The sequence below is a fragment of the Oncorhynchus mykiss genome, chromosome 8, assembly GCF_057628025.1.
Source record: "Oncorhynchus mykiss isolate SJ-2025 chromosome 8, ASM5762802v1, whole genome shotgun sequence".
Classification (NCBI taxonomy): Eukaryota; Metazoa; Chordata; class Actinopteri; order Salmoniformes; family Salmonidae; genus Oncorhynchus; species Oncorhynchus mykiss.
In genome coordinates, this window is record NC_143029.1 from 68,167,526 (window position 1) to 68,194,090 (window position 26,565).

Sequence of the window (26,565 nt, forward strand, 5' to 3'; positions counted from 1 at the left end):
CACAGAGTACTATTAGTACTGAAATTCTGAAATGTTTCATGCCACTTTCAACTGTAAATAGTGCCACTTTTTGGTCTTCCGAGCATAACATCAAATCGTGGCATTCTTAAACACAGACAAAAATAGACACATTAGACCACAACTTTTATGAGACCACCCTCTCATTTTCTGATTTCCTGTCTACAATCTAAGTGATTGCATTTAAATGCCCCCCAGTCCTATTCATCTCTTAAACACCTCTACATCATGTTTCAGTTGAGAATAGTTCATTCATGGCCATGTCTTCCTGTGCTTGGGTGTAACTATTTACATTTGGGCTATCACAGGCTGTATAGAGAGGCTGGGCTGACCTGAACACAGGTCTACAGTACAGTAGCACTACAAGGGCTAACACGGCCATATTTCATTTCGTGCCCTCATTGGAAGCAATAACAAACAGAGCTCAGGGTCAGCCTTAAGGGCACACCTTTAAAGATCAATGTAATTAACATGAACATTTTCTGAAACATCACCTGTCTTGCTGGGTAATGAGCATCAGATTAGTTTATTTATCTAATTCTATATGAATACCTTCTAACCTGGGGTAAAGGTGAGTGGGAGGTCAGGCCAGCTAAAGTACTACATTACCATTAATGCAATAAATTGTTTAAGAACTAGATTCCTAATAACATCTGGGAGTACAGTACAGTTCACTAGGGACGTTTCTGCTGCAACGCTGTTCCCACAATTAGTAGGAATGGCTGGGCAGAGAGACCTGTTGAGATGCATTGTGTGGTCTGCCACTCATGCTTATTTGGGTCAGACAGAGGAGGGCCTGCGCCGTCTCTCTGGGTCTGCCAAGGGTCCCTTCACAACACAACAGGACAGAAGAGTTAGCAGTGTATCAGGGTTCAGACAAGCAAGCCCTTTCCAAAAACAAGAAGTACACAAATGCATGCGCACACACACAGACACACACACACATACTTTGGCAGGTAAAAAGAACACAATGCCTCTGGGTCTTGTTTTGTCTTTCAGTCCGCTCTATAAAGACTATCTAGCCATTTCACTGACTCACTCAACCAATCGGAAATCATACAGCACTGGTGGCATCACGTCACAACAAAATGTGGCAACATTATGTCCACACAGGAAAACAGTCCAGTAAAACAAACCTCTTTAGATTATTGTTCAGACTGAGACAGATTTGTTACAGTGACTGAGCAGTGATTCAGCACCAGCAGAGTTCATTCATAAATCTCCCTTTGTAGGGAGTGAAAGAGGTCAAATGTACAGGAGTGAAAGAGGTCAAATGTACAAGTGAGATAACTTAGTAACGTGCCCTCAAACTATGAACTGTCACTGTGATCATCACTGTCTAGTGTCGACTGGTATCTCAATGATTTGTAGCCCCCAAGTCACACTCTCCTCTAATTATGGTCTCACAGGAGAAGACTGGAGTCATTTGGTGTAAATATACCCATATGCCAGCAGCATTTATGATCTTACAAGTTCATTTTGAGCTCATGTTCACCTCTAACTAGCCTCTGTAGAGTCCCCAACAACCGAATGTTCAAGTTTTCAGGGGAAATGGAAAGAGAGCCTCTGACACGACTTCTGCTTTTTAACATTAACCAGGTGACATCTTAACTCCTGCTCCTGGATTGGTTGAACAGTGCAGAAGAGAACCTCCCCTGACAGGTTTTAATTTATTTTACACATGCTACGTTTGGTTAACCTCTACCTAACATTGAGAACAGTGTAGAGTTTGAACACACCTGGGATGTTAAATGTGTCACCTGGTCTAGTTCATTCAATGGTTCTCATGAGACAGCACTTTGATGAGGTGGTGAGATGCTGCTATAATCTAACAATATGTGATCTATGCAGCACAAACACAAGCAGACCAATCAGAGCAAGAGTTCACAGATGAGAGAGAAGACACCACCCAGCAGGAATAACACTCTCCTAGTCAAAAGTAGTGCACTATAAAGGGAATAGGGTGCCATTTGGGATGTTGCAACCTAAATGTGAGGTGTTGACAGGAGGTACATCTAGTCATTCATTCTCCATGCCAGTGTAATCTCTCTATGAATCTGTGTCAGGTCGTCCCCAACACAGCTGCATAATGGCCAGGGTTCCCTTTCACTGGGCGTGTTTCCACAACTTTACAGGACGGAGCAGCAGCAGACAGAGAGAGACAGAGAGAGAGAGAGGGAGAGTGCTGAGTGCCCCCCATGGAGCCTCCAGGAACACTATACTTTATGTTCCCCTTCATTTGAACTCCTCCTCATTGGACATGATTTTAATGAATTCTAGTGAATTTAAAGCTTCATGTGTTGTTTGTCTAAAAACACATTTCCCTCTAAGATTGCTCTAAGATTGTAATCAGATAAGATTCTCGTATGAACTCATGTCACTTACAGTTTTCTAAGGCAGACACAAGATTGCCTTCACATTCAAATGTGGATCATCTTTAGATGAGGATTGTACTTACTAGCCTTTTCAACAGATGTAACCAAGGAGGAAACCTCACGTCTACAAAATAAAAACATTTGAGCACATGGAAAATATTGTATTCACGTCAACGTCCCAAAAAGGAAAATAACTTTCCATTGAGTGGCTTTTCTCCTCAAAACTAAAGCTAACCGTTACATTATAGCTCAGTGACAACTTTTACAGTTGGTCTTTAAACACAATTCTGTTTTTCATGGCAATATACTGTAAATGGAGCTCACTGGGACCCTTTCCAAGAAGTGGAGGGAATTTCTTAGCCCATAAATCTTTGAATAAGGTTAATACTGTGAATTGTTCAACATATTAACTGGGCTTCGAAAGAAAACTCCCACTGGGGGTCACTTCACTGTACTTTATTGACCAAACATGAGTTCCTTCGTGAGGAACTGCACTAAACTAATATCAAATGTGAAAGGCAGTAATATTCGGCCCCAATAAAACATTTAAAAATCTGTGAAATAGACTTGACTGTAAAATGATGAAGTCCTCAGTCATATTTTTTTTTATACCTCAGTTAGCAGTGTATTTTGTGGGAAGACGACACAATCCCTGTTGCCTTTCACGTCTTAATTACCAGATGTTTTGGCAATCGAGTGATGATTATTTTTAGAATTACGACATTCCTACACATACATATATACATTCCGATGTTTTAACGCAGACATCTCAAAACTGCACATTGCGAATCAGAATTATGTTATTATACAGGCTTTTGGTATTCTTTATTCTAATTTGACTCGAGGCATAGTTAACATGATATTCTCCAGAGCCACTCCATTAGACAGCAGATTGAAAATGAAATATGTATTTCTGAATAGCACTTCAGCGATTAACTTAAGTCTGTGTTCAACAGATGGTACTGTGCAGAGTCAGGTTGATGATAAAGTAACAACCTTAGATAACAGCACAGTTATATCTCTATGGTAATAACAATGTCCTAGTGAACCTTACTTCATAAGGTTCCACAATAGTGCACTTGTCTGAGATGGCAAGCTGAAGCATAAATGGATAATATCTGCTCACCAACTCAATTAGTCTGTAGCCAGAGGGGATGTTTTTGGCTTTCTTGGTTTGACTTAAACCCAGTGAATGTGCAGCTCTGTAAACACAGAAACCGTATTTAAACCCTGTCACACAGGGTTGGAGAAACACCCCAATATCATCCCTCCCTCTCACGTCCCTGTCTAAAACCCATCGAGAGAATGGGCTGGGAGTGTTTTCCTCCTCTCCCACTTCAAAGTCACTTTTCCACACGGGCATGGTCAGCATTACAAGCATGTGGACAAGAGGGAAGACCTAATTTACATAAGAAGTGACCACACCAGTTCACACCCAGGTGCTGTGTTTAACCAGACCACTGCTTCCAGGTCCACTGTGCACACATGAGGATGGGGAGGAGACCATGTCCCATCAAACAAGCAATAGAACCACATCCTATAGCACAGTATATGAGGACCCATTGAAACAAATTCAATCGATTAGACATGCTAAATTGGAAGGGGGGATATCTATACACTCTAAAAAGTGTTCATTTATACGTATTGTACTGTATGTGACTCACATATTATTTTGAATACATATGCAAAAAATGCAGGTCCACATAAGGACGTCATATGATCATATAACTCAGACTAGCTCTGAATCTGTTTATCAAATAGTTGCCTTCAGCTATTCATACAATACAATAGTTGCATTCAACTTTCAGTGTGGAGGTAACATTTTCAGCTGACGGGTCATTTGAAAAGCATCTGAAGCCTGGGTGGTCCAATGTAATGTACACTAAAATAAAACTAAATAGGCTTACATCTCACACCTTAATGCCAGAGTCCTTAAAGGCCCAATGCAGACGTTTTTATATTCAACATCAAATCATTTCATTTCTGGGTAACAATTAAGTACAGTACTGTAATATAATTCCATTAAAATGGGCAAAAGGAGTTTTTTAGCAAATGTCTGGGAGTGGTCTGAGTGGGGAGGGAAAAACAAAAAAATTGCTGTTATTGGTATCGAGATTTGGTACTCTCTTTGTTATTGGTCTATTAACCAATTTACAGCATGGTGATGTCACCATTCAAAGCTAAAACTGAATTGAAAAATTATTAAACTGATTTATTTTCTCACCAGTCTGCACTCAATTACCCATAATGACAAAGTGAAAACATGCTTGTAGAAATGTTTGCACATTTATTGAAAATAAAATGCAGAAATATCTCATTTACATTTATTTATTTGTATTTTTTATTTCACCTTAATTTAACCAGGTAGGCTAGTTGAGAACAAGTTCTCATTTACAACTGCGACCTGGCCAAGATAAAGCATAGCAGTGTGAACAGACAACAACACAGAGTTGCATAAGTATTCACACCAATGAGTCAATACTATTTAGAAGCACCTTTATCAGTGATTACAGCTGTGAGTCTTTCTGGGTAAGTCTCTAAATAGCTTTCCACACCTGGATTGTGCAACATTTGCCCATTATTCTTTTCAAAATTATTTCAAATTGGTTGTTGATCATTGTTAGACAACCATTTTCAGGTCTTGCCATAGATTTTCAAGTAGATTTATGTCAAAACTATTACTCTGCCACTCAGGAACATGCACTGTCTTCTTGGTAAGAAACTATTGTGTATATTTGGCCTTGTGTTTTAGGTTATTGTCCTGCTGAAAGGTGAATTCATCTCCCATTGTCTGGTGGAAAGCCGACTGAAGCAGGTTTTTCTCTAGGATTTTGCCTATGCTAAGCTCCATTCCATTTATTTTATATCTTGAAAAACTCCCCAGTCCTTAGCAATAACAAGCATACCCATAACATGAAGCAGCCACTATGCTTGAACATATGGAGAGTGGTACTCAGTAATGTGTTATAATGGATTTTCCCCAAACATAACACTTTGTATTCAGGACAAAAAGTAAATTGCTGTGCCACGTTTTTTGCAGTATTACTTTAGTGCCTTGTTGCAAACAGGATGCATGTTTTGGAATATTTGTACTCTGAACAGGCTTCCTTATTTTCACTCTGTCAATTATGTTAGTGGAATGGAGTAACTACAATGCTTTGATCCATCCTTAGTTCTCCTATCACAGCCATTTAACTCTATAACCCGTTTTAAAGTCACCATTGGCTTCATGGTGAAGTCCCTGAATGGTTTCCTTCCCTTCGGCAACTGAATTAGGAAGGACGTCTGTAGCTTTGTAGTGTCTGGGTGTTTTGATACACCATCTAAAGTGTAATAATAACTTCACCATGCTCAAAGGGATATTCAATGTCAGATTTTTTTTACTCATCTACCAATAAGAGCCCTTCATGGCGAGGCATTGGAAAACCTCCCTGATCGTTGTGGTTGAATCTGTGTTTGAAATTCACTGCTTGACTGAGGGACCTTATAGATAATTGGATGTGTGGAGTATAGAGATGAGGTAGTCATCAAAAAATCATGTTAAACTGTAGTATTGCACACAGTCCATGCAACTTATGGACTTGTTGAGGGGGGGTGGGGGTGGGGGGGGGCAGACTCACATAGACTTGTTAAGCACTTATTTAAGCTTGCCACAACAAAGGGGCTGAGTACTTATTGACTCAAGACATTTCAGCTTTTCATTTTTAATTCATTTGGATGAACATAGTCCACTTTGACATTATGGGGCATTGTGTGTAGGCCAGTGAAAAAAAATCTAAATCGTATCCACATTTAATACAGGCTGTAACACAACAACATGTGGAAAAATCAAGGTGTGTGAATACTTTCGGAAAGCATGTATAAGGAAATAACACTGATTACATTTTTTCACACTTTTGCAGTTAGTTTCATCACCTGTTGTACAATATGATATAAAACACAGGAATAACGTAATTATGACCGGCACTGTGGCTTTAATTGAAACAATAACAAAGCAGTTGCCCAGCCTCTGTTTTAGTAAAAAGCCGAGGGATGGCCTGGAGAAACGTAACCACTCTCAACTTCATAGACAGAGCTATAGATGCAAGGACTGGCCATCCAAATTAGAGTTTGAATCATGTTTTGAGGATATACAGTGTGTGTTTACATTTACATAGTTTACAAACATTGGAGTAAAACAAGCTTATATGATTGGTTCTGATGGGGTAGAACAGTTGAACTAAGCTCACAAGGCATTTATACGTTATATTTTTCAACAATCAATGGGTATAGAGTATAACATTCATTTATAGGTCCAAAAATCGATTTAGCAGCTAAGGATTCAAGCTTTAAATCAACTTCCTCGCAAAGTGATCATGTAGCCTTTATCAATTTGACATACTGTATGTAACCAATTTCACATAATGAAGGCTATTTGAAAATAAGATACTTTTGTCTTTCAATTAGCCCATGTTCATTCCAAGAGTAGTCAGAGTCAAGACATTCTTTACCGCGGAACACGTAGCAGGTCAATAGCCTAGGCTTTGAGAATCACATACAGCACTTCCAAGTAGCCTATCTCCCCGAAAAAAAAAACATCAAATAGACCTATATTAATTATGAATACTTACATTTCAAAACGTCTTACCTTCAATGACCTCAACCGCAGTAGAAAAGTGATACAGCAGGACGAGATGAATAACCAGAGACCACCTGGACATGCTGGAGATAAGCAAATGATGTTAGGTGAGTTAGCCCGAAACTTTTTTGGTCTTCAAAATTAAGCACAAAACATTCAAATAAACACCCTTACCGAATAATCATTTTGGGCTCGATTTGCAAAATCCAATCATTCAAAATGGTCCTTAACGTGCTTAGAGTTGGAATCTGCTCTCTCACGCGCTCTGTCTCCTGCGGACCTTTGCATCTCCTGCGGCTGAGTGCACTCTCAAGCTCTCTCCCGCGCGCGCGCTCTCTCTTTCTCTCTTTCTCTCTCTCTCTCTCTCTCTCTCAGCCTGGAGTAAACCCACCAATCGAACAAAGACATTCTCAGTTCTTCAGTGAGTCACTGGCCCATGGACATGGAAATCTGACTCCTTAAAATCCCTCACTGAACCGCTGCGTTAAACTTCTTATCCTCGCAATTTTAATGGCGACTAGCTGAACTGCCATAGACTTTTCCAGTAGCACTGTTTATTTTTATTTTTATTAGACCTACTGAATATGATGGCATGTCAACTATATTGCAATCATTTTATCAAGCTGGCTGGGGATAGCTCCTCTACATACTGTAAAAAAATAAAAGTTTGTATAACCAATTCCACAAGTGTTTCATTTAGAGTGTTGCAATAAATTGTCATTTTTGAGTTAGCCTTAATTTTGTTCTGACTCAATGAGACAAGTTGGGGAAAATTGGGAAAAAAAAATCAGTGTGTTAACTGCCTTGGACATGTAACCGAACGGTTGCAAGATCAAGATCAAATCCCTGAGCTGACAAGTTCGTTCTCCCCTTGAACAAGGCAGTTAACCCACTGTTCCTAGGTCGTCATTAAAAATAAGAATGTGTTCTTAACTGACTCGCCTAATTAAATAAAGGAAATAAATATTTATAAAATATTGCAAAACGAATGGTAAACATCCTTTCATGGCTGATACCTAACAATAGGTAGTGGCACTGTGACAGTGAAGTTTAGTAATAAGGTCATAGGTGAATACCTTGCAAGTCTGTTTGATGTTTAGCTGTCATCAACCACTGGGGTCTGTTAAGGCCTTTCCATAGACCCTGTATCACATTACTCTCAGCACCCTGTCTAGATGCTAATCTGTGGCAGACTTCATGAACTGGGCCTGCTGGAGACAAGGGTAGCGCTAGCAAGGTGTACCCTGTTGGCATGTTGACCATGCCAGACATCCCCACAAATACCTGACACAATATGCTATTATGAGCTGATATCAGTTGAAATGCAACTGCACCATATTCCTCCAGAACAGAGTTTGAAATTGGATGTGGTTTCTTTAAAGGATCATGGAGATGTTAACATCAATCTTGGATGGTCATTGGTCAATCTAATATGATTTAATAATTGTTCATCAACTGATTTATTACATCAAAGTTTATGACATGATGTTTCCAAGAACACTGGGAGAGGGAAAGAAAGCTCTAATGAAAGCAATCCTGATGAAGATTTATGTTGTTAATTTACTTGCACCGACTTGAAAATAATTTACTCAGACAATTTGCCTAATTGTTATTTTAGCTGAAGCCCTCTAATCAGTCAGCCACACTTTCCTCTGTCTCACAAAACACATCATGACAAAACCATTACATACCCAACCCAAAATGATTACATACCCAAACTAACATGATTACATACACAAACCAAAACCATTACATACCCAAACCAACATGATTACATACCCAAACCAAAATGATTACATACCCAAACTAACATGATTACATACCCAAACCAAAACCATTACATACCCAAACCAACATGATTACATACCCAAACCAAAACCATTACTTACCCAAATCAAAGCCATTACATACCCAAACCAAAATGATTACATACCCAAACCAACATGATTACATACCCAAACCAAAACCATTGCATACCCAAACCAAAACCATTACATACCCAAACCAAAACTATTACATTCCCAAACCAAAACCATTACATTCCCAAACCAAAATCATTACATTCCCAAACCAAAATCATTACATTCCCAAACCAAAACCATTACATAACCAAACCAAAACCATTACATTCCCAAACCAAAACCATTACATTCCCAAACCAAAATCATTACATTCCCAAACCAAAATCATTACATTCCCAAACCAAAACCATTACATACCCAAACCAAAACTATTACATTCCCAAACCAAAATCATTACATTCCCAAACCAAAATCATTACATTCCCAAACCAAAATCATTACATAACCAAACCAAAACCATTACATTCCCAAACCAAAATCATTACATACCCAAACCAAAACCATTTAATTCTGTAATAAAGGAACTAGTGGCATAGTCACGCACTGACAAAGTAAGCCGTGTTATGGCAAACCATTGCACTATAACATAAGAACATTGTAAGAACATTGTAAGAATCATACTGCCCCAAAGCTGCATTCACAGCTATCTGCATGTATCAATCTTTCCCTCACCAAGAACACAGAAGAGGCTGGTTTCAGAGAAAATAGTTGGGTTGGGATGTTAACACCTACAGTTAGTAGGTGTCAGAATGATAATGGTTTTCTGGTAAAGGTTCCCTACTCTACATTTAAACTGTGGAGAATTCAGACATGATTGTTTCTCCCTGATGATTGGAGTTTACATGCTCTTCTAAACTCCCAAGGACAATACGTACAGGGTTAGATCCTATCTATCTTACATAACTGATTTGTTGTTGTCATGACAATGAAGATGTTCTGCTGGAACTTGCAAAGAGCTTTTGTTTCACTATAGAGACGGCATTGTTCCATCATATAATTCTGTGCCATGTAATTCTTACAATATGTTTAAAAATGTATAACTCATCTGATTTCTAGTATTTACAGTAATTCAAGGCCGAGATTCATTAACAGATATTACTAGTTTAGCCTATTTATTTTTGGAACCACAAATACCACCCCTCTCCATTGTTTTTTGGAGGGGTGGGGTGGGGTGGGGGGGGGGGTGGGGGGGGGGGGGTTCCTCTCATTAGGCTTTAAGGCTTGTGAGTAGTGACATCTGCATGAGGTATTATTTTCTAGCAGGAGCACCTGTCTCCTCAACCTCTGTATCCCCCCCTGCAATATAATGATAATTTGGCTGTTCTGGACCCTGCTTTAACAAGCCAGGTCACTGAGCCTTTTCTTAACGAAGCCACTCAACAGAAATCATTTGTTATCAACAAGGTCTGGTGTCAGCCGACCTCCGACCCCTGGGGTTAAGTGTAGCGGCCAGGGCCTTAAGTTGAGACAAGACACAGCTAGCTAATGACCCAGCAGTGTTATTGCCCTTGGTCAGCTATTGGCTGTCTCTCACAAGTTACAAATCCTGACCTGTAGAGTTAACCCATTACTCCGTTGGCAGATTGTGAATGAATTGTTGGCAATTAATGTTATCGCCAGTAGAGTAATCTGATAGAAAGATTGCAGTCACAGCATGCTTCTTTATCTTTTTGCTCCAAACTATCCCAGTTCGAATCTAGTAACCCAAACGGAATCTAAAGTAACACACATTCTTCACATCACTTGCACCTTCGACAAGCATTCTGATGATAACTAAGCACTGAGAACATTACTTTACATCCCAGGGCTTAGTTGAATTCCACTCTCAGCAAGATGCAGCTGATACGTTATTAAAGCCTAAGTAATTTTGTTCTCCACTGAAACCTAGCGAACAACAACCTCTCTTTATTCAGAAAACAAAATGTTCACATTCTTGATCTGAGATTCAGTATTCTGTCCTAGACACCAATAGAGATGTTACAAAGAGGCACTCAACAAGTTTAGTTAGATTGGCTAAATTTGGAACGAGGGTCAAATCAACTTTAATGTTAATGTCCCGCAAATTACTTAAAGTGATTTGGCTAGGGCACGCATGGCTCATGTGGCTGGTGGTGAAAGAGGCTCTGGGGAAGGGCAGGTGATATTCTTGTGCGATGTCAGATTGTGCGATGTCAGGCCGCGGGTCTGCATCCTCTTGGACAATTCACATGGTTCCAAACCTAACTGTTCGAGGCAGTGGAAAGGAATGGGAGTTTCAATGGGCAATCAGGACACTGTCCGTTCATTCACTGTTCATTTGATCTCCAAGGATTCCATTCACAGTGTACTCTTAATCGCCAATCTGCCCATGATGACAAACCTGTATGTTGTGGTTAAATTAAACTGTGGCTAAGGAAGGCACAAACCGTGGCCATCAAAAGCATCAATATCTGTATATGAGATCACTATCATCCTTTTCAGAGGTAGATTTTAAAAAAGCCTTTCCTTTTTATGTTGTAAGCCTATTCAACTCACAGTTTTATCATACTCGTTTCAGTAGAATGAGTTTGAATTGGTCATTTTAGGCTTAAAAGTGGAGAGTGGATGAATATTTTCCCAATGCCTGCTTTGTTTCTGAGTCGGCCTACATGGTGAGTTTAGATCTGAGAAGTGAGACTTGCTTTCTTTTACATGATGGGAGGCCAGATCCCCTGCTGTGTCCCTACTGTTGTTATAGGTTGTTGACTGATTGCTTTGGTAACCGCGGTAATGGCTTACGTACTGAAAGTGGATTTTCCCCAAGAACAGCCTTAGTATTCACAGTGCTCGAAAAAAATTGAAATTTGACTTGTGTGGAATGCCATTTGTGGGATGTGACTGGGTTAGCTAGCAGCTTACAGAGGAGGGCTAAATCAGGACAGTGTATGTCATTCTGATCTTTCAAACCATGGGTCAGCAATTGCCATTACCAATCTTAATCAATTTAATTAGTTCAATTCTGATTGAGCACAAGATGATTTCAAAGAAGCTTTCAAATATGTAGAAAATGGAGCCACAAAATGTACATTTGCCATGAACATTCTGCACACACACAGCCCCCCACAAATACACACTTTAGCACACTTTAGCCCCCAGTATTTGATACAATCTCTGGTAGTACCACAGTTTGTGATAAACATATTTCAATTTATGAGGTGTGATGTACTGTATGATAAACAGCTAAACTTATTTTCATTTCAGTCATTTAGCAGACACTCTTATCCAGAGTGACATAGAGGAGCAATTAGGGTTAAGTGCCTTGCTCAAGGGCCTTTTTCACCTAGTCATAGTCGGCCTGGGGATTTGAACTAGCAGTTTCTGGCCAAACACTCTTAACCACTAAGCTACTCCACACTGTCTTAAGTGTCCTCCTGCATACAATAATTCCTTACCATAATGCCTGTAGGGAAATGTCTATAATGTGAGTGAGAAAAAACATTTCCATAGAGGTTTGCCTCCTCCACCCCAATGTCTCTGAAGCAACCTCTTATAGACTGGGCTCTGGGAATGGGGTGTGTACAATGGTTCAAAATGGGACCCATTATTTTAGAATTCTGTCAGGCTTTGAATATTGATTGATATCTGTGGGGTACCCAGGGTGACACTGAGCTGAAAGGGCCACAGTCTGCTCTCTTTAGTCACAGACCATCAAACATCCAGGAGAGGAGAGGTGGGGCATGGATTTGGGATGGGGGCTTCCTACATTAAATGTTTCAAGATAACAACAGTGAAACTACATCTTGGCAAAGTGCATACAAAAGCTGAGAAGTTTGATATCTGGGTAACTGTTTTGAGTGTGACATAAAGCTCTCCAATGTAACTGTATAATCTCAAAACCCATGTCACCCTTCTGTACCCCCAATACTAAATCAGTCTGTTCAGTTCAGTTCTCATAGTATTATTTCTCTAAGGATACTAAAAGCAGCCTGTGAACAAAAACAGAGGTTTCCCCTTCCCCAGTCAGACTCTAAAAAGAGAACAAGACATGTAGTGCAAGGCTCTAGTTGTCCCAGGGAAATATGGCTAATATGGTACAGCATGGTACAACACCCCCATCATGCCATTTATAAGTGGGCCAAGTAAGTGGAAAATAATTGAATAACATCCTATGATAATAGTTAACCCATAAAGGGAAACAAAACATCATGGAGATCTTAGTTTTTCTGGAAGTTCCTGGCCGATCCTCATTTCCTAATTTGTCTGGTTTGCTCACGCATCACGGCACACATGTATTTGAAAACTGTCTGTGAGGGAGGAAAGTTTTAGTGAGGGCTTCTCCGATAAGTAATGGGTGGGTGTACTGTCCTAAATGGGAAAACACTAATCACAAACAACATTAACATCAATAAACATGGCTCACTTGAATTAAATTCTCATGTGCTTTGGGATACAAATGCATGTTGTTAGAGGCATTATACTTATTTCTAGAACATTAGTTATCATTGTGTCTGTGACCCTTTAGTCTGGAAGGACTTACATAAGTTGGTTTAACACAGTAGCTGTTTGTGCTGGGCTGTTGGGACAGTTTCAGAGGTTGTTAGGCGTTGATTCCCAGCCACATGATAATAATCCTTGCCAGTGGAAAGCGGCCAAGCAGCAAATAAGACAATATCATGGGAAATGTCATAGGATATGCTTCAGCATGTTGGAAAGTGTTTTCAAATGTATATCATGCTGTTTTTATGGTAGGCTATGATAGTGGATGTTGGATAAAAGTTCAACCTTTGAGTGCAGTACAGTTTTCCAGTCCCAATGTAATGAAAGCCTTTTAATTGCTACTGATAACTGACTGGCCCAGTTTAGTTCTCACTGTCACGAGTGCTAAACCTTTGCAAATTATTGACAGTGGGAAGTTTTCACATGATTCTGATTGCCAACAAGACCTCTCCAGTAAAATGTTTTGAGCCATTTTTCTATTGTATGCAATGTCCTCTGAAACATAAAAACAAGAACTTGGTACAACTTCTATATGGCCCCAGTTGTTATTCAGATTATATTCACATTATTCACACAGTCTCTTAAATATGTAGGCTGTAGCTTGTTTATTCCTAAACAGTGGAATCACACGTTACGAAATGGTAAGGACAATTTTCTCAAACGCCAACAGTCAAGTCTTCTCAAACAGTGTATTTTCTCAATGCAATTTACAAAAAAGGAAGAAAAAAAAATCTAAAGAGTTACAGAAGATGAAAGGAAACAGTAAATATTATGCTGCCTACCGATTGTTGATGTAGAGGGAAAACCATACTTACATTTCTCATTTTAGTTTTCAATAAACACTTACTATGGACGAGTAAATGAGTCTTAAGAGTTTACTTAGAGATATCAGATATTACATACTCTATACTATTATGATATGCTGTTAACATTAAATTGAAATACGTTAACTCAGTCATTCATTAATTCAAAATATCTTTGGCACATCTGAACCTATAGGGTTCGTATCAGTACATATCATATGAGGAGAATCAGCTGACATGTTTGTACTTTATCTCCCACTGTATTTCTATAAGGTGGATTACAGAATATAATAGGACAGCAATATATAATACCGTCAAATAAATCTATAGTTTAATACAAAATAGTGCAACACAATCTTTGCATTCATCTACCATCTGTCTTAAATGATGGATTTAGACACCATGTCATAGAGCAGGTCATAGTCGTATAGTTCTTGCATATTCAGCTGACACTTATTGTTAAAAACAACATCAGCTAAATCTTAGTGACAAATAACATACAGTATGTCTTGCATAATTTCATATGGTGCAGACCGCAGACACATACAGGCTCCCTCAAAACACAGTATAACCTCACGAGATTGGATTCAAACAAACATATAGGTAGGTACTGTAGACAGCATAAGCTTTGGTGGAGTGTACAATAATGTCGACCCCATAGTCCTATGTTAACCTGCAATACTCTATGGGGACATAAATAAATGTTTACAGTATCCCACAGGAAGCACATGAATTCACATCCAACATCTGTTGACAGAGTGCAGACAGTCACTTTACATTAAATAAATCAATTCAAGAAACATGAATGATCTCAATATCGACACACAATGGCTGCTTTCCTATTTAAGTGTACATGTACTGTTGGAATCTGACGTTTTGCTGCTACACAGTTGGTGAGCACAGTACACAGCAACACAGACAATTAAATAAGGTACTATGTTTCCTAATACACTGTGATATGTAAACAGCAGAAGTAGTCAGTCACCTGATTTAGTGAATTGAAAAAGGAATCAATAATGCATACAGTGCAGTAAGTCTAATGTTGCACTAGACAACACACACATGTCATGCTGTGCAGCAAAATGTGACATGACATGGATACTATGTCACTCAGTTATACACTATTCAGTATAACCCAATGTACTGTACAGTTCATTCCCCATATAACACCTAAATGATAGGCTGCCTCCCAAATTGCACTCAATTTTATATATAGTGCCTTACTTTTGACCAGAGCTGATACAGATGTAGGATCTTCATTTGATGACTCTGTTGCAGGAGAACTTTCATACAATGCAGGAAATGTAAAAGTGTATTTAAGGTTTAAAAAGGCTTCTAAAGTTTGTAATTTACACTTTGAAATTTCAGACCTGATTTTCCATTCTGAAAAATGTATTAACCCCTACAAAAATGTCCATTAATTATAAGCCACATAATAATTCACATTTCCTGTTGCTGCAGGACTATTTTCCTGCTGTAGCAAACTGGCTCAAATTAAGATCCCTCAACTGTAGGCTCTGGTCAAAAGTAGTGCACTAAATAGGGAATAGGGTGCCATTTGGGACGCACTCATAGACATTCGAGGATCAGAATGTACAGTTTGACTTCTGTTCTGCCTCATCTCTGACACAGAATCCAAACCATAAAGGCCCGTCATTTGATTAGATCAAATGAAGCCTGGTGATTATCTTAATGTACAGTATATTAAGTTTGGTCACCACAATGGACCACAAAAATCTCAAGAGTTTTGCTTTGGTGAGAACTGTTTCAAATACAAAACTATTGTGTATAGCATATCCATATCTCCTGGCTATGACTTTATTTTAAAGCTGTTTGATCAGGTATTTACACAGACATTCTATGGGGAAAAAAGTAGTTACATAACAGTTACTTAATAATTACCTTAAATAGTACTGTAAAATAAAACATAACCTATCTAATTTAGTGTAACAAAACTACATATTTGTATTGTGGCCTACTGCAGTAGGCTGCCCAACCTGCTATTTAAACACCTGTCTACCATCTGAACTTACAAGCTACATCCCATATCAGCTAAAGGCTAGACCAGGGGTTCCCAAACCTTTTCATTCCAGCATTGGGAAACATCCTGCACGCGTGCCAAGTCTATTTCTATGGGCAAAAGCTAAAAACCATTAGCTGCCATGGGCTAGTTGATCTGGACATTTATGACAAGTTATAAATAGCTCTCTAAGGTATGCAATGACAAGAGGAAAAATACCCAATGCATTACTACTCAATGAAATTGCAATTTGGGCATTCTACTATTACAACTTTCAAGAGTAAGTTGAAAGCCGGACAGAGTGGGGGGCTATGTCAACAGAGACATCCTCTGCTCATAGCTCAGGGCACTAATGCAGTATAGTTTACTGCGCCCCCCTCCCCCGCTGACTCCTCGCTCGCACTACAATTTGGGAATCACTGGACTAGACCATACTGCATTAGTGCCCTGAGCTATGTCATCAGAGGACGTCTCTATCTAATCTAATATCATTACTCATGCACTTTGTTCTACTGAAACAACTCCTATTCATAACGACTGACATGGAAAACCTGAAAGGAATATGACAAGAAATAAAAAGGGAGGATGATCCAGAGTGCCCTCTGATGTCCTCCACCAGTCAGCAGCGGTGTGTGCTCAGCCTGCTCTAAGAGTGGAGGTAGCCCCCTACTGTCCTCCCATACTGTAGGGGGCGCCCAGCTCCTCTCCTGGCACTGTGGCAGAGGCTGAGGCCCAGCCACTTGGCTGGCCGGCCACACCGGAGGCTCCGAGGCTGCACCATGCCCGCCTTGTGTCTGCTGGCGCTAAGAATAGATGGTGATCACCTCCCTGCCTCCGCCACGCACCAGCAGCACCCGGTCCAGCCCATCCATAAGAACCTCCAGGAACTCCATGTCTATAGGCCATGGGGTAAAGGAGAAACAACTGCAGTCTGGATATAAACATTGATGTGGAAGAGTACTAATGGCATCTATGGTACAGTCATTTGAAATGTCAAAAGTAAAAATAATGAGGGCAATAACAGCTGGAGATACCCAAACTACTTTATGGTGTTCAAAACAGCGTATAGCTTCCATCCATGTCAGTTGATATTACTGTAAGATGATACTGACTAAGTGGACACTCAGTTGTCCAGTTCAGAGTATACTAGTGGTTTAAAAAAGGATACAATTCTCATCTCCTCCCTTGGTTTTGGGCGGCCCAGGCATGTTCAGCAGCACCAGCTGAGCACCTTGGGACTTGTTGACCACAACCTCATTCAACTTGACCGCGGTGTGCATCCTCCGCACATTAGACTGGTTCCTATGAGAGTACAGGTTGAACTCAGGAGGAACAATTCTTACATGTTTTCTACTTGGGCTGTGTCCCAAATGGCACCCTATTCATTTTATAATGCATTACTGTTGGCCAGAGCCGTATGAGCCCAATGGGCCCTGTCAAAAGTAGTGGACTATATAGGGAATTGGTTGCCATTAGAGACACAACCTTAGACTATGCCTTATATCCTACTACAGAATGCTATTATAAACATGATATCACACCTGTCATATGCATTCATTATAAGTGACCTGACGGCGTCATGGCTCATGACTCAAATTTAGTAACACGCTTACCAAGAATTGACAGTAAACCAATTAGCTACCCTAAGTCATTGTATATTGAAGGCCTCAATAGACATGCTACGGTATAGACATACCATAAACTGTATTATATTGTTCTGACAGTGTTCATGACTGACCTTGTCAGGAGTTATGTCATGTTGATACTACAGAAGCATAGAGATCAGGTTCATGTCATGGTTACAGTAGCATTGTATTAGTAGGCTTAACATAATCTAATTAAGGAGTATTGTAGGTGGAGATAATTTCATGACAAAATAACTTTGTCTTTAGTAATAATATCACGCCTTACTAACTGATACATCAAGGCAAATATGTTATATATAATATGCTCATGGTTATAGCAAACAGTCTCTGCAAGTTAGGCAAGGTCATGCATGCAGAGAGAACGTTATCCTTTCCATGCAGATCAACTGTGAGGAGGAGGAGGAGAGAAGTGAAGAAAGACTTCACACAACCCTCGCTTCTCCAATAAAAACTGTAAGGTCATGACATGGAAAGGGAAGGATCACACATACCATCACACAGTTGAGACAAAGGGAAACTTGACTTACAGACTCTCCCACTCGCTAGAAGGAAGGAAACAAAACATATATATCGGTTAATCACATTCTTTCATATACAAATAGGGACAACTATTTGTCAATGATGGATTACAGACTGATGCCAGGTTATTCACTATGTAACGTCCTAAGAACAAAGACTAGTTCAAGTAATGGTACATGACACACTCTCTAATTCAAATAACAGTAGCTATTGTTGCTATGATTCAGTATCTGTGCAGTAGACAGGTGCATCTATGGAATTCCCAGTACCAATACAAGACCAGTACAGAACAGCAAGGCTTGGCTAGACTGAGTAGTGTGAAAGGGATACTTCTGGTCCAACAGCATGCTGCAGTGTGAGCCTGGAGCCTCTAGGGGGAGATACCTACGGTTTCATATTAAACAGGTCCTTCACGCCCACGTTGGGTTCGCTGCGGTTACGGTTCCTCTCGGTGATCAGCTTGTCTTTGGTCCAGGTCATGTGGACGCGGTGGTCGGGCGTGGCGGGAGCGTTGTCGTTGAGGTTGCCGTGCGACTTAGTGCCCAGTTTAGTGATCAGCTGAGCCTGGGGAATAACAACACTGGTTTTACTACAGACCCAGGCAGCACGCTAAACAAAGTGGTGCCTCCCATCAGACAGGATCAGCAGGCCGGCCCAAGTGTAGAATGGAGATTATCCTTCTTTTGCATTACCGACAAGAATGATAATGTTACTCCTAACAAAAGATCCACATTGTATTAGGGATGATATTCTCATTACTTAATTTGTCTCCTCCACGGAAAAGTAATGAAATACATTTCAATGACTCAACATGAAAATAACAAAGTGACATAAAAACAATGCATTACATAGGAACAAAATGAAGTGTACTACAGCAAACAATAATAAAAACATAATGCAAATAAATTGTAGTGAAGTTGAAAATGGTAAATACTGGAAAGATGAGAACTGGGACTACATTTCTAGTTGAAGGGTTGCGGTTGGCAGTTTTCTAAAACGCTCTAAGTTCTTAGTTCTAAAAAGATCTAAGTCTAATAGCTGCTACAAAGCCGATAACTCTCAGGTAAGTTAATCGAGGAGTGTGGTGACAATGACGTGGAGAGGGCCACAGCAATAGACATCCTATAATTCAGTTCCAGTTAATTATTTTGCCACAGACATATTCCCTCAGAGCAATGCTTCCCAGCACTGCTTCCAGAAACACATACAGCATTGGAGTACGCTGCTACTTGAACATCTCTGTCATTCCTTAAGAGTTCCTCAAGAATTCACAAATCACAGCCATTTTTGGGGTATTTAATAGCTGTGGCTCTGTCCATGTCAGATACAGGTATGAGGACGGGCTAGAGGGTGGCGAAGGAGAGGGGAGGGAGATGCTTATGGGATGTTTATGGGACATCACGTGGCTGCTTGGCTACCTCCTCATCCATGTCCCTGGAAATGGACAGGCTTGGGACCTGTAGTGTGTTTGGGGCCTTTAGTGTCTCCACCACTGATGACTTCTTCCTCTTGATGGAGATACGCGACTCGTCTGTGATGCTCTGAATCTGAAGCCCAACCCAATGCGAGCCCAGAACATCCAACACAATAGCAGGAAATCAGGACAGGCCAAAATGTCACAACAGTTGGCCAATATTACGAGCCCCACACGACAAGGATGTAAATAACTACTGTAACAGGAAGGAACACAGATATAATCTGTCCCGTGCGTGAAGTGCAATCGCTGTCTTTGTTTTAAACACTTTGCACAGGCCTACAGTTAACATTGAAAGCAGTGATCATGTGTTTGCCTGTCAATATAAACAATGCTTTATTCACTATTGAACCACCTGGTTATAGTGATAGAGTTAAACAGAGCCAGACAGAGTAGAGCACCACGTTACCTCTCTCTCCCTCTCGTTCCTGGACAGCTGCATCTGTTTCAGCATCTGAGAGCGCTGCTCCATCACCAGGGTCTTCTCATAGGTGAAGGCTGCAATGTCACTATCGTGCTGAGGACATAAATACAAAGCAATATTTTGGGCAAAACAATGACAAATGGTTTCTTATTGATCCTATTTAACACATATGATTGAGTGAGTGCAGCTACTTACCATCTCCACCACCTCCACTACAGCATTGAGACGGAGGTGGTAAAGGAACATCTGCAGGTCCTTCTTCATCTGAATACTGTTGTCATCCATCTGAGCCACGGTGAAGATACGCATCTTACACTTCCTCCACACCTGGCACGGAGAAGGAAATTGTTTAATGGCCCCCTGCAATTCACTTTGTGAACATCTGGCCTCCATTAGAAAGCAGTTTATTTTATAAATATACAGTGGTTTGCGAAAGTATTCGGCCCCCTTGAACTTTGCGACCTTTTGCCACATTTCAGGCTTCAAACATAAAGATATAAAACTGTATTTTTTTGTGAAGAATCAACAACAAGTGGGACACAATCATGAAGTGGAACGACATTTATTGGATATTTCAAAAAATTGTAACAAATCAAAAACTGAAAAATTGGGCGTGCAAAATTATTCAGCCCCTTTACTTTCAGTGCAGCAAACTCTCTCCAGAAGTTCAGTGAGGATCTCTGAATGATCCAATGTTGACCTAAATGACTAATGATGATAAATACAATCCACCTGTGTGTAATCAAGTCTCCATATAAATGCACCTGCACTGTGATAGTCTCAGAGGTCCGTTAAAAGCGCAGAGAGCATCATGAAGAACAAGGAACACACCAGGCAGGTCCGAGATACTGTTGTGAAGAAGTTTAAAGCCGGATTTGGATACATAAATATTTCCCAAGCTTTAAACATCCCAAGGAGCACTGTGCAAGCGCTAATATTGAAATGGAAGGAGTATCAGACCTCTGCAAATCTACCAAGACCTGGCCGTCCCTCTAAACTTTCAGCTCATACAAGGAGAAGACTGATCAGAGATGCAGCCAAGAGGCCCATGATCACTCTGGATGAACTGCAGAGATCTACAGCTGAGGTGGGAGACTCTGTCCATAGGACAACAATCAGTCGTATATTGCACAAATCTGACCTTTATGGAAGAGTGGCAAGAAGAAAGCCATTTCTTAAATATATCCATAAAAAGTGACATTTAAAGTTTGCCACAAGCCACCTGGGAGACACACCAAACATGTGGAAGAAGGTGCTCTGGTCAGATGAAACCAAAATGTAACTTTTTGGCAACAATGCAAAACGTTATGTTTGGCGTAAAAGCAACACAGCTCATCACCCTGAACACACCATGCCCACTGTCAAACATGGTGGTGGCAGCATCATGGTTTGGGCCTGCTTTTCTTCAGCAGGGACAGGGAAGATGGTTAAAATTGATGGGAAGATGGATGGAGCCAAATACAGGACCATTCTGGAAGAAAACCTGATGGAGTCTGCAAAAGACCTGAGACTGGGACGGAGATTTGTCTTCCAACAAGACAATGATCCAAAACATAAAGCTAAATCTACAATGGAATGGTTCAAAAATAAACATATCCAGGTGTTAGAATGGCCAAGTCAAAGTCCAGACCTGAATCCAATCGAGAATCTGTGGAAAGAACTGAAAACTGCTGTTCACAAATGCTCTCCATCCAACCTCACTGAGCTCGAGCTATTTTGCAAGGAGGAATGGGAAAAAATTTCAGTCTCTCGATGTGCAAAACTGATAGAGACATACCCCAAGCGACTTACAGCTGTAATCGCAGCAAAAGGTGGCGCTACAAAGTATTAACTTAAGGGGGCTGAATAATTTTGCACACCCAATTTTTCAGTTTTTGATTTGTTACAATTTTTTGAAATATCCAATAAATGTCGTTCCACTTTATGATTGTGTCCCACTTGTTGTTGATTCTTCACAAAAAAATACAGTTTTATATCTTTATGTTTGAAGCCTGAAATGTGGCAAAAGGTCGCAAAGTTCAAGGGGGCCGAATACTTTCGCAAGGCACTGTATATATATTTTTTACAAAGCAACAGTACCCATGGGTATATGGTGCCCCTGTCAGAGTACCTTGTGTTGGCGCAGTAAGAAAGGCAGCAGCATGAGAAGGCCTCCATCATGGACGATCCACCACACATCTATGGTGCCCTCCCCCAGACGGTCCTCAGAGCTGGGGAACTTGTCAATGTTCTTAGCAACCAGCAGGGCCTGATGGGCTGACGTTGTCTCTCTCACCGTCTCTGTGGGATAAGGACCCACATAACAAGAAACCCATATAATTAGGTCCCACAGTTTTGACAGACTCTGGTCAGGTCATTTGGTCAGGAAAAACACTTGACTCGACCATAAGACATTCACTTGCTTGACATTCTCGGAACCCAAAACCAAATCTCACTCAAGGTATAATATATGGCCAAAAGTATATGGAGTTTTGTGGACACCTGCTCATCGAACATCTCATTCCAAAATCATAGGCATTAATATGAAGTTGGTCGCCACTTTGCTTCTATAACAACCTCCACTCTTCTGGAAAGGCTTTCCACTAGATTTTGGAACATTGCTGCGGGGGACTTGCTTCCATTCAGCCGCACGAGCATTAGTGAGGTCTGGCACTGATGTTGGACGATTAGGCCTGGCTCGCAGTCGGCGTTCCAATTCATCCCAAAGGTGTTTGATGGGGTTGAGGTCAGGACTCTGTGTAGGCCAGTTAAGTTCTTCCACACCAATCTCGACAAACCATTTCTGAATGGACCTCGCTTTGTGCACAGGGGCATTGTCATTCTGAAACAGGAAGGGGCCTTCCCCAAACTGTTGCCACAAAGTTGGAAGCACAGAATCATCTTGATATCTCAACGCTACAGCATACATTGACATTCTAGATTCTAGAATGTCAATGTATGCTGTAGCGTTGAGATATCAATTCAGTGGAAAAAAGTGGCCTCAACCATGAAAAACAGCCCCAGACCATTATTCCTCCTCAATCAAACTTTACAGTTGGCACTATGCATTCGGGCAGGTAGCGTTCTCCTGGCATCCTCCAAACCCAGATTCATCCGTCGGACTGCCAGATGGTGAAGCATGATTCATCACTCCAGAGAATGCGTTTCCACTGCTCCAGAGTATAACGGCGATGAGCTTTACACCCCTCCAGCCGACACTTGGCATTGCGCATTGTGATCTTAGGCTTGTGTGCGGCTGCTCGGCTGCTCGGCCATGAAAACCGATTTCATGAAGCTCCCGGCGAACAGTTCTTGTGATGATGTTGCTTCCAAAGGACAGTTTGAAACTCGGTAGTGAGTGTTGCAACCGAGGACAGATGATTGCTACGCACTTCAGCAATCGGCGGTCCTGTTCTGTGAGCTTGTGTGGCCTACCACTTCGCGGCTGAGCCGTTGTTGCTCCTAGATGTTTCCACTTCACAAAAACAGCACTTACAGTTGACCGGGGAAGCTTTAGCAGGGCAGAAATTTGAAGAAGTGATTTGATGATGCAGCGTTGAAAGTCACTGAGCTCTTCAGTACGGGCCATTCTAATACCAATGTTTGTCTATGAAAATTGCATTGCCGTGTGCTCGATTTTCTACACCTGTCAGCAACGGTTGTGGCTGAAATAGCCGAATCCACTAATTTGAAGGGGTGTCCACATACTTATGGCCCTGTTGTGTAACTAGCTAGGTTAATTTTTCAAATGTATGTGAATGTCTTCTGGAGAAACTACTTTAGTCAGACATACTTGATGATGCTACTTAAAGGTACTGTAGACTATTATAGTAAAGTATAGTAGAGTATGAAATTACTGCTGACCAATGAAGTTCTTCCAGGGGTAGGAGTCCTCAGCCTGTTTCCAGGCCCCTGGCCAGGCCATGAGGACGGCGTTGTGTTTCATGCCCCCCAGCCCTGCCGACTGGATCAGGTGGGAGAAACCATCCCTCAGGTTAGAGGACACCACCACGTGGCAGAAACCTTTGGTACGTTCTGCGTGCATGGCCGACTTGACATTCTGCACCAAGTGAAGAGGAACAGCCAGGAGGAAAGAGAATGAAAGAGGAAAATGGATTAATGGAGGACAGAGTGAATATAAATAGTTTCCATGAATGCTATTTTTACACTTGCAAGCCGCTCATAATAGATTAAACATTTTGATGCAAGTATACTACAGAAATTATGCAGAAAGTATGAAGGAGGCTTTTTTGGAGTTGTAAGCTTTATGAATTCTTTCTAAACTTGGACATGAAGTCAAGAGTGAGTGACCAAAATCATGTTTTAACATGTGTGGCTAATAAATGGAAACATCTATATAGCTGACTACAGGAACTTCTACAGAGCCATTGGCGTTTGTCCTCGCATAGCGTTTTATTGACCTCTTTGTGCTTGAATTAGACCAGTCAGAATGTATCATTGACCATGGCTGGAGGGTAGCATGACAGAGCAAAAACGGAAAGGCAGCTTTCATCAGATTGTAATCTGGGATGAGGAAGAGGACAGAGTGAGGTAAACAGATATAATAATGTATTTCTCTTCACCAGTTTGATTGTAAATTAATATTGTAACTTACTGAGTATATTATTCATCTCTAACGGTTTGCCTCTATGATATTTTAGCACACCCATCTGACCTCCCAGCAGGTGGCAGAATTCTCTTTTATGGGATAATGAATTGAGAACTCCATAGCCCCCAATGTGGTGACCGCACAGGAGTAAGAATGTCAGAGTCAGGGATAATATTACTTACTCTTTACTATTTGAGTGGGTGGCTAAATTACACCTGCTTCCAGCGAGCACAAAACACTAGTAATGCAGTTCTATTTATCATATTGGACGGGTCTGAGAATCAGTAGCCAAGGGTGATTCTGTTCCAACTGCGGCTGTTCTGCACATCTTACCTTGTCTGAACACTGATTCTCTGCCACCCTGGTCATGTGATATTAGTGTCTCTCACCTGCTCTGCGCTCTTGGCCTCAGCCCCCAGGGTCATGTAGGTGCCCTCCAACACAGAGCTGACGATGGTCAGACCTTTCCCTGCCTTCAGCTGGGTGGTAAAGGACAGCAGACGAGGGTGTTTCACCCCCAAGTCTGAATCCAGCTTCAGTAACACCAGTAACTGAGGCCTGGGGGGAGAGATACAGTACAGTCAGTGTATGTTCAGATAAATAGACATCAAGGCAAGCCACTAAACTAGGTCATCAGGCAGGACAGCAAGACAACCAAATGTCAGTCATCATCCTTCGTTTTTTAGAGTGACAGCTCTACATTTCAAACCTAAAGTACAGAAACATTAGACCAAGGAAGGACATATCATTCATGTACGCACATTATGGGTCTCAAACGTCAAATACATGTTCTTCATATTTAAAAGTTAATGTACAATGTGTCTAAGTGGAAAAGTGGAAAATTACATAACTGAGTATGACTCTGGCCCTCAGGAGTCACCCTCTCACCCTCCTCACCCTACGCTCTACACTGCTCTCAGCCTCTCACCTCCAGTTCTTAGTGTGTGGCTGCACTTCCTCCAGGCGGATCAGAGCGTACCGGGCAGCGTTCAGGGAGAGACCTCTGATCCCGTCTCCCCACTCCTTCTCTGCCCTGAGAGGAAAGAGATCAGAGAGAGGGTTAAAAAAGGCAGGAGCACTACATAAAACCTGTTAGGATTACAGAAATCTCACACATTTAGATATCAATGCCAATACACCAAACTGTAACCAAACTGTATAATTACAAAACACTGTCCAGAAAATGGGTTAAAGAAAGGCATGGACTCTAGAGATATAATACTGTGTTATATTTAATTCCGTGGGGACATCTCCCTGAGGAAACAACATCTCCACGCCGCTGATCCTCAACACTGGGGCTCCACAATGGTGCATTCTCAGCCCTCTCCCATACTTCCTGTTCACCCATGACTGCGTGGTCATGCACGCCTCCAACTCAATCATCAAGTTTTCTGACGACACTGCAGTGGTAGGCTTGACTACCAACAACAACGAGACAGCCTACAGGGAGGGGTTGAGGGTCCTCAGAGTGTGGTGTCAGGAAAATAACCTCTCACTCAACGTCAACAAAATTAAGGAGATGATTGTGGACTTCAGGAAACAGCAGAGGGAGCACCCCCTTATCCACATCGACAGGACAGTAGTGGAGAAGGTGGAACATTTTAAGTTCCTCGGTGAACATTTTAAGTTCCTCAAATCACTGGCCACTTTAATAAATGTATTTAATAAAGGTATCACTAGTCACTTTAAATGATGCCACTTTAACAATGTTTACATATCCTACATTACTAATCTCATATGTATATACTGTATTTAATACCATC

The 26,565-nt window shown here is 41.0% G+C and overlaps 2 protein-coding genes across 15 annotated transcripts in view; both read right to left on the reverse strand.

Moving 5' to 3' along the window:
* The window catches only part of LOC110530389 (collagen alpha-1(XV) chain), a 42,550-nt gene extending 35,169 nt beyond the window's left edge, over window positions 1–7,381 (reverse strand). For all 9 annotated transcript variants that reach the window (XM_090183142.1, XM_090183143.1, XM_090183140.1 and 6 more), the window contains exons 1-2: window positions 7,186–7,381; window positions 7,021–7,094 (exon numbers count right to left, since the gene is read on the reverse strand). In XM_090183142.1, the coding sequence (XP_090039268.1) occupies window positions 7,021–7,094; window positions 7,186–7,196 (85 nt within the window). In that variant the 5' untranslated portion in view covers window positions 7,197–7,381. The remainder of the gene's footprint in view (window positions 1–7,020; window positions 7,095–7,185) is intronic.
* Window positions 7,382–13,918: 6,537 nt separating this feature from the next.
* The window catches only part of LOC110530391 (solute carrier family 12 member 7), a 52,626-nt gene continuing 39,979 nt past the window's right edge, over window positions 13,919–26,565 (reverse strand). For 3 of the 6 annotated variants that reach the window (XM_021613395.3, XM_021613396.3, XM_021613397.3), the window contains exons 16-26: window positions 25,731–25,835; window positions 25,192–25,360; window positions 24,058–24,253; window positions 22,325–22,494; window positions 20,410–20,541; window positions 20,200–20,307; window positions 19,735–19,863; window positions 18,705–18,880; window positions 18,325–18,339; window positions 17,320–17,453; window positions 13,919–17,046 (exon numbers count right to left, since the gene is read on the reverse strand). In XM_021613395.3, the coding sequence (XP_021469070.2) occupies window positions 16,955–17,046; window positions 17,320–17,453; window positions 18,325–18,339; window positions 18,705–18,880; window positions 19,735–19,863; window positions 20,200–20,307; window positions 20,410–20,541; window positions 22,325–22,494; window positions 24,058–24,253; window positions 25,192–25,360; window positions 25,731–25,835 (1,426 nt within the window). In that variant the 3' untranslated portion in view covers window positions 13,919–16,954. The remainder of the gene's footprint in view (window positions 17,047–17,319; window positions 17,454–18,324; window positions 18,340–18,704; window positions 18,881–19,734; window positions 19,864–20,199; window positions 20,308–20,409; window positions 20,542–22,324; window positions 22,495–24,057; window positions 24,254–25,191; window positions 25,361–25,730; window positions 25,836–26,565) is intronic. The other 3 variants (XM_021613399.3, XM_090182363.1, XM_090182364.1) reach the window with 1 other exon arrangement.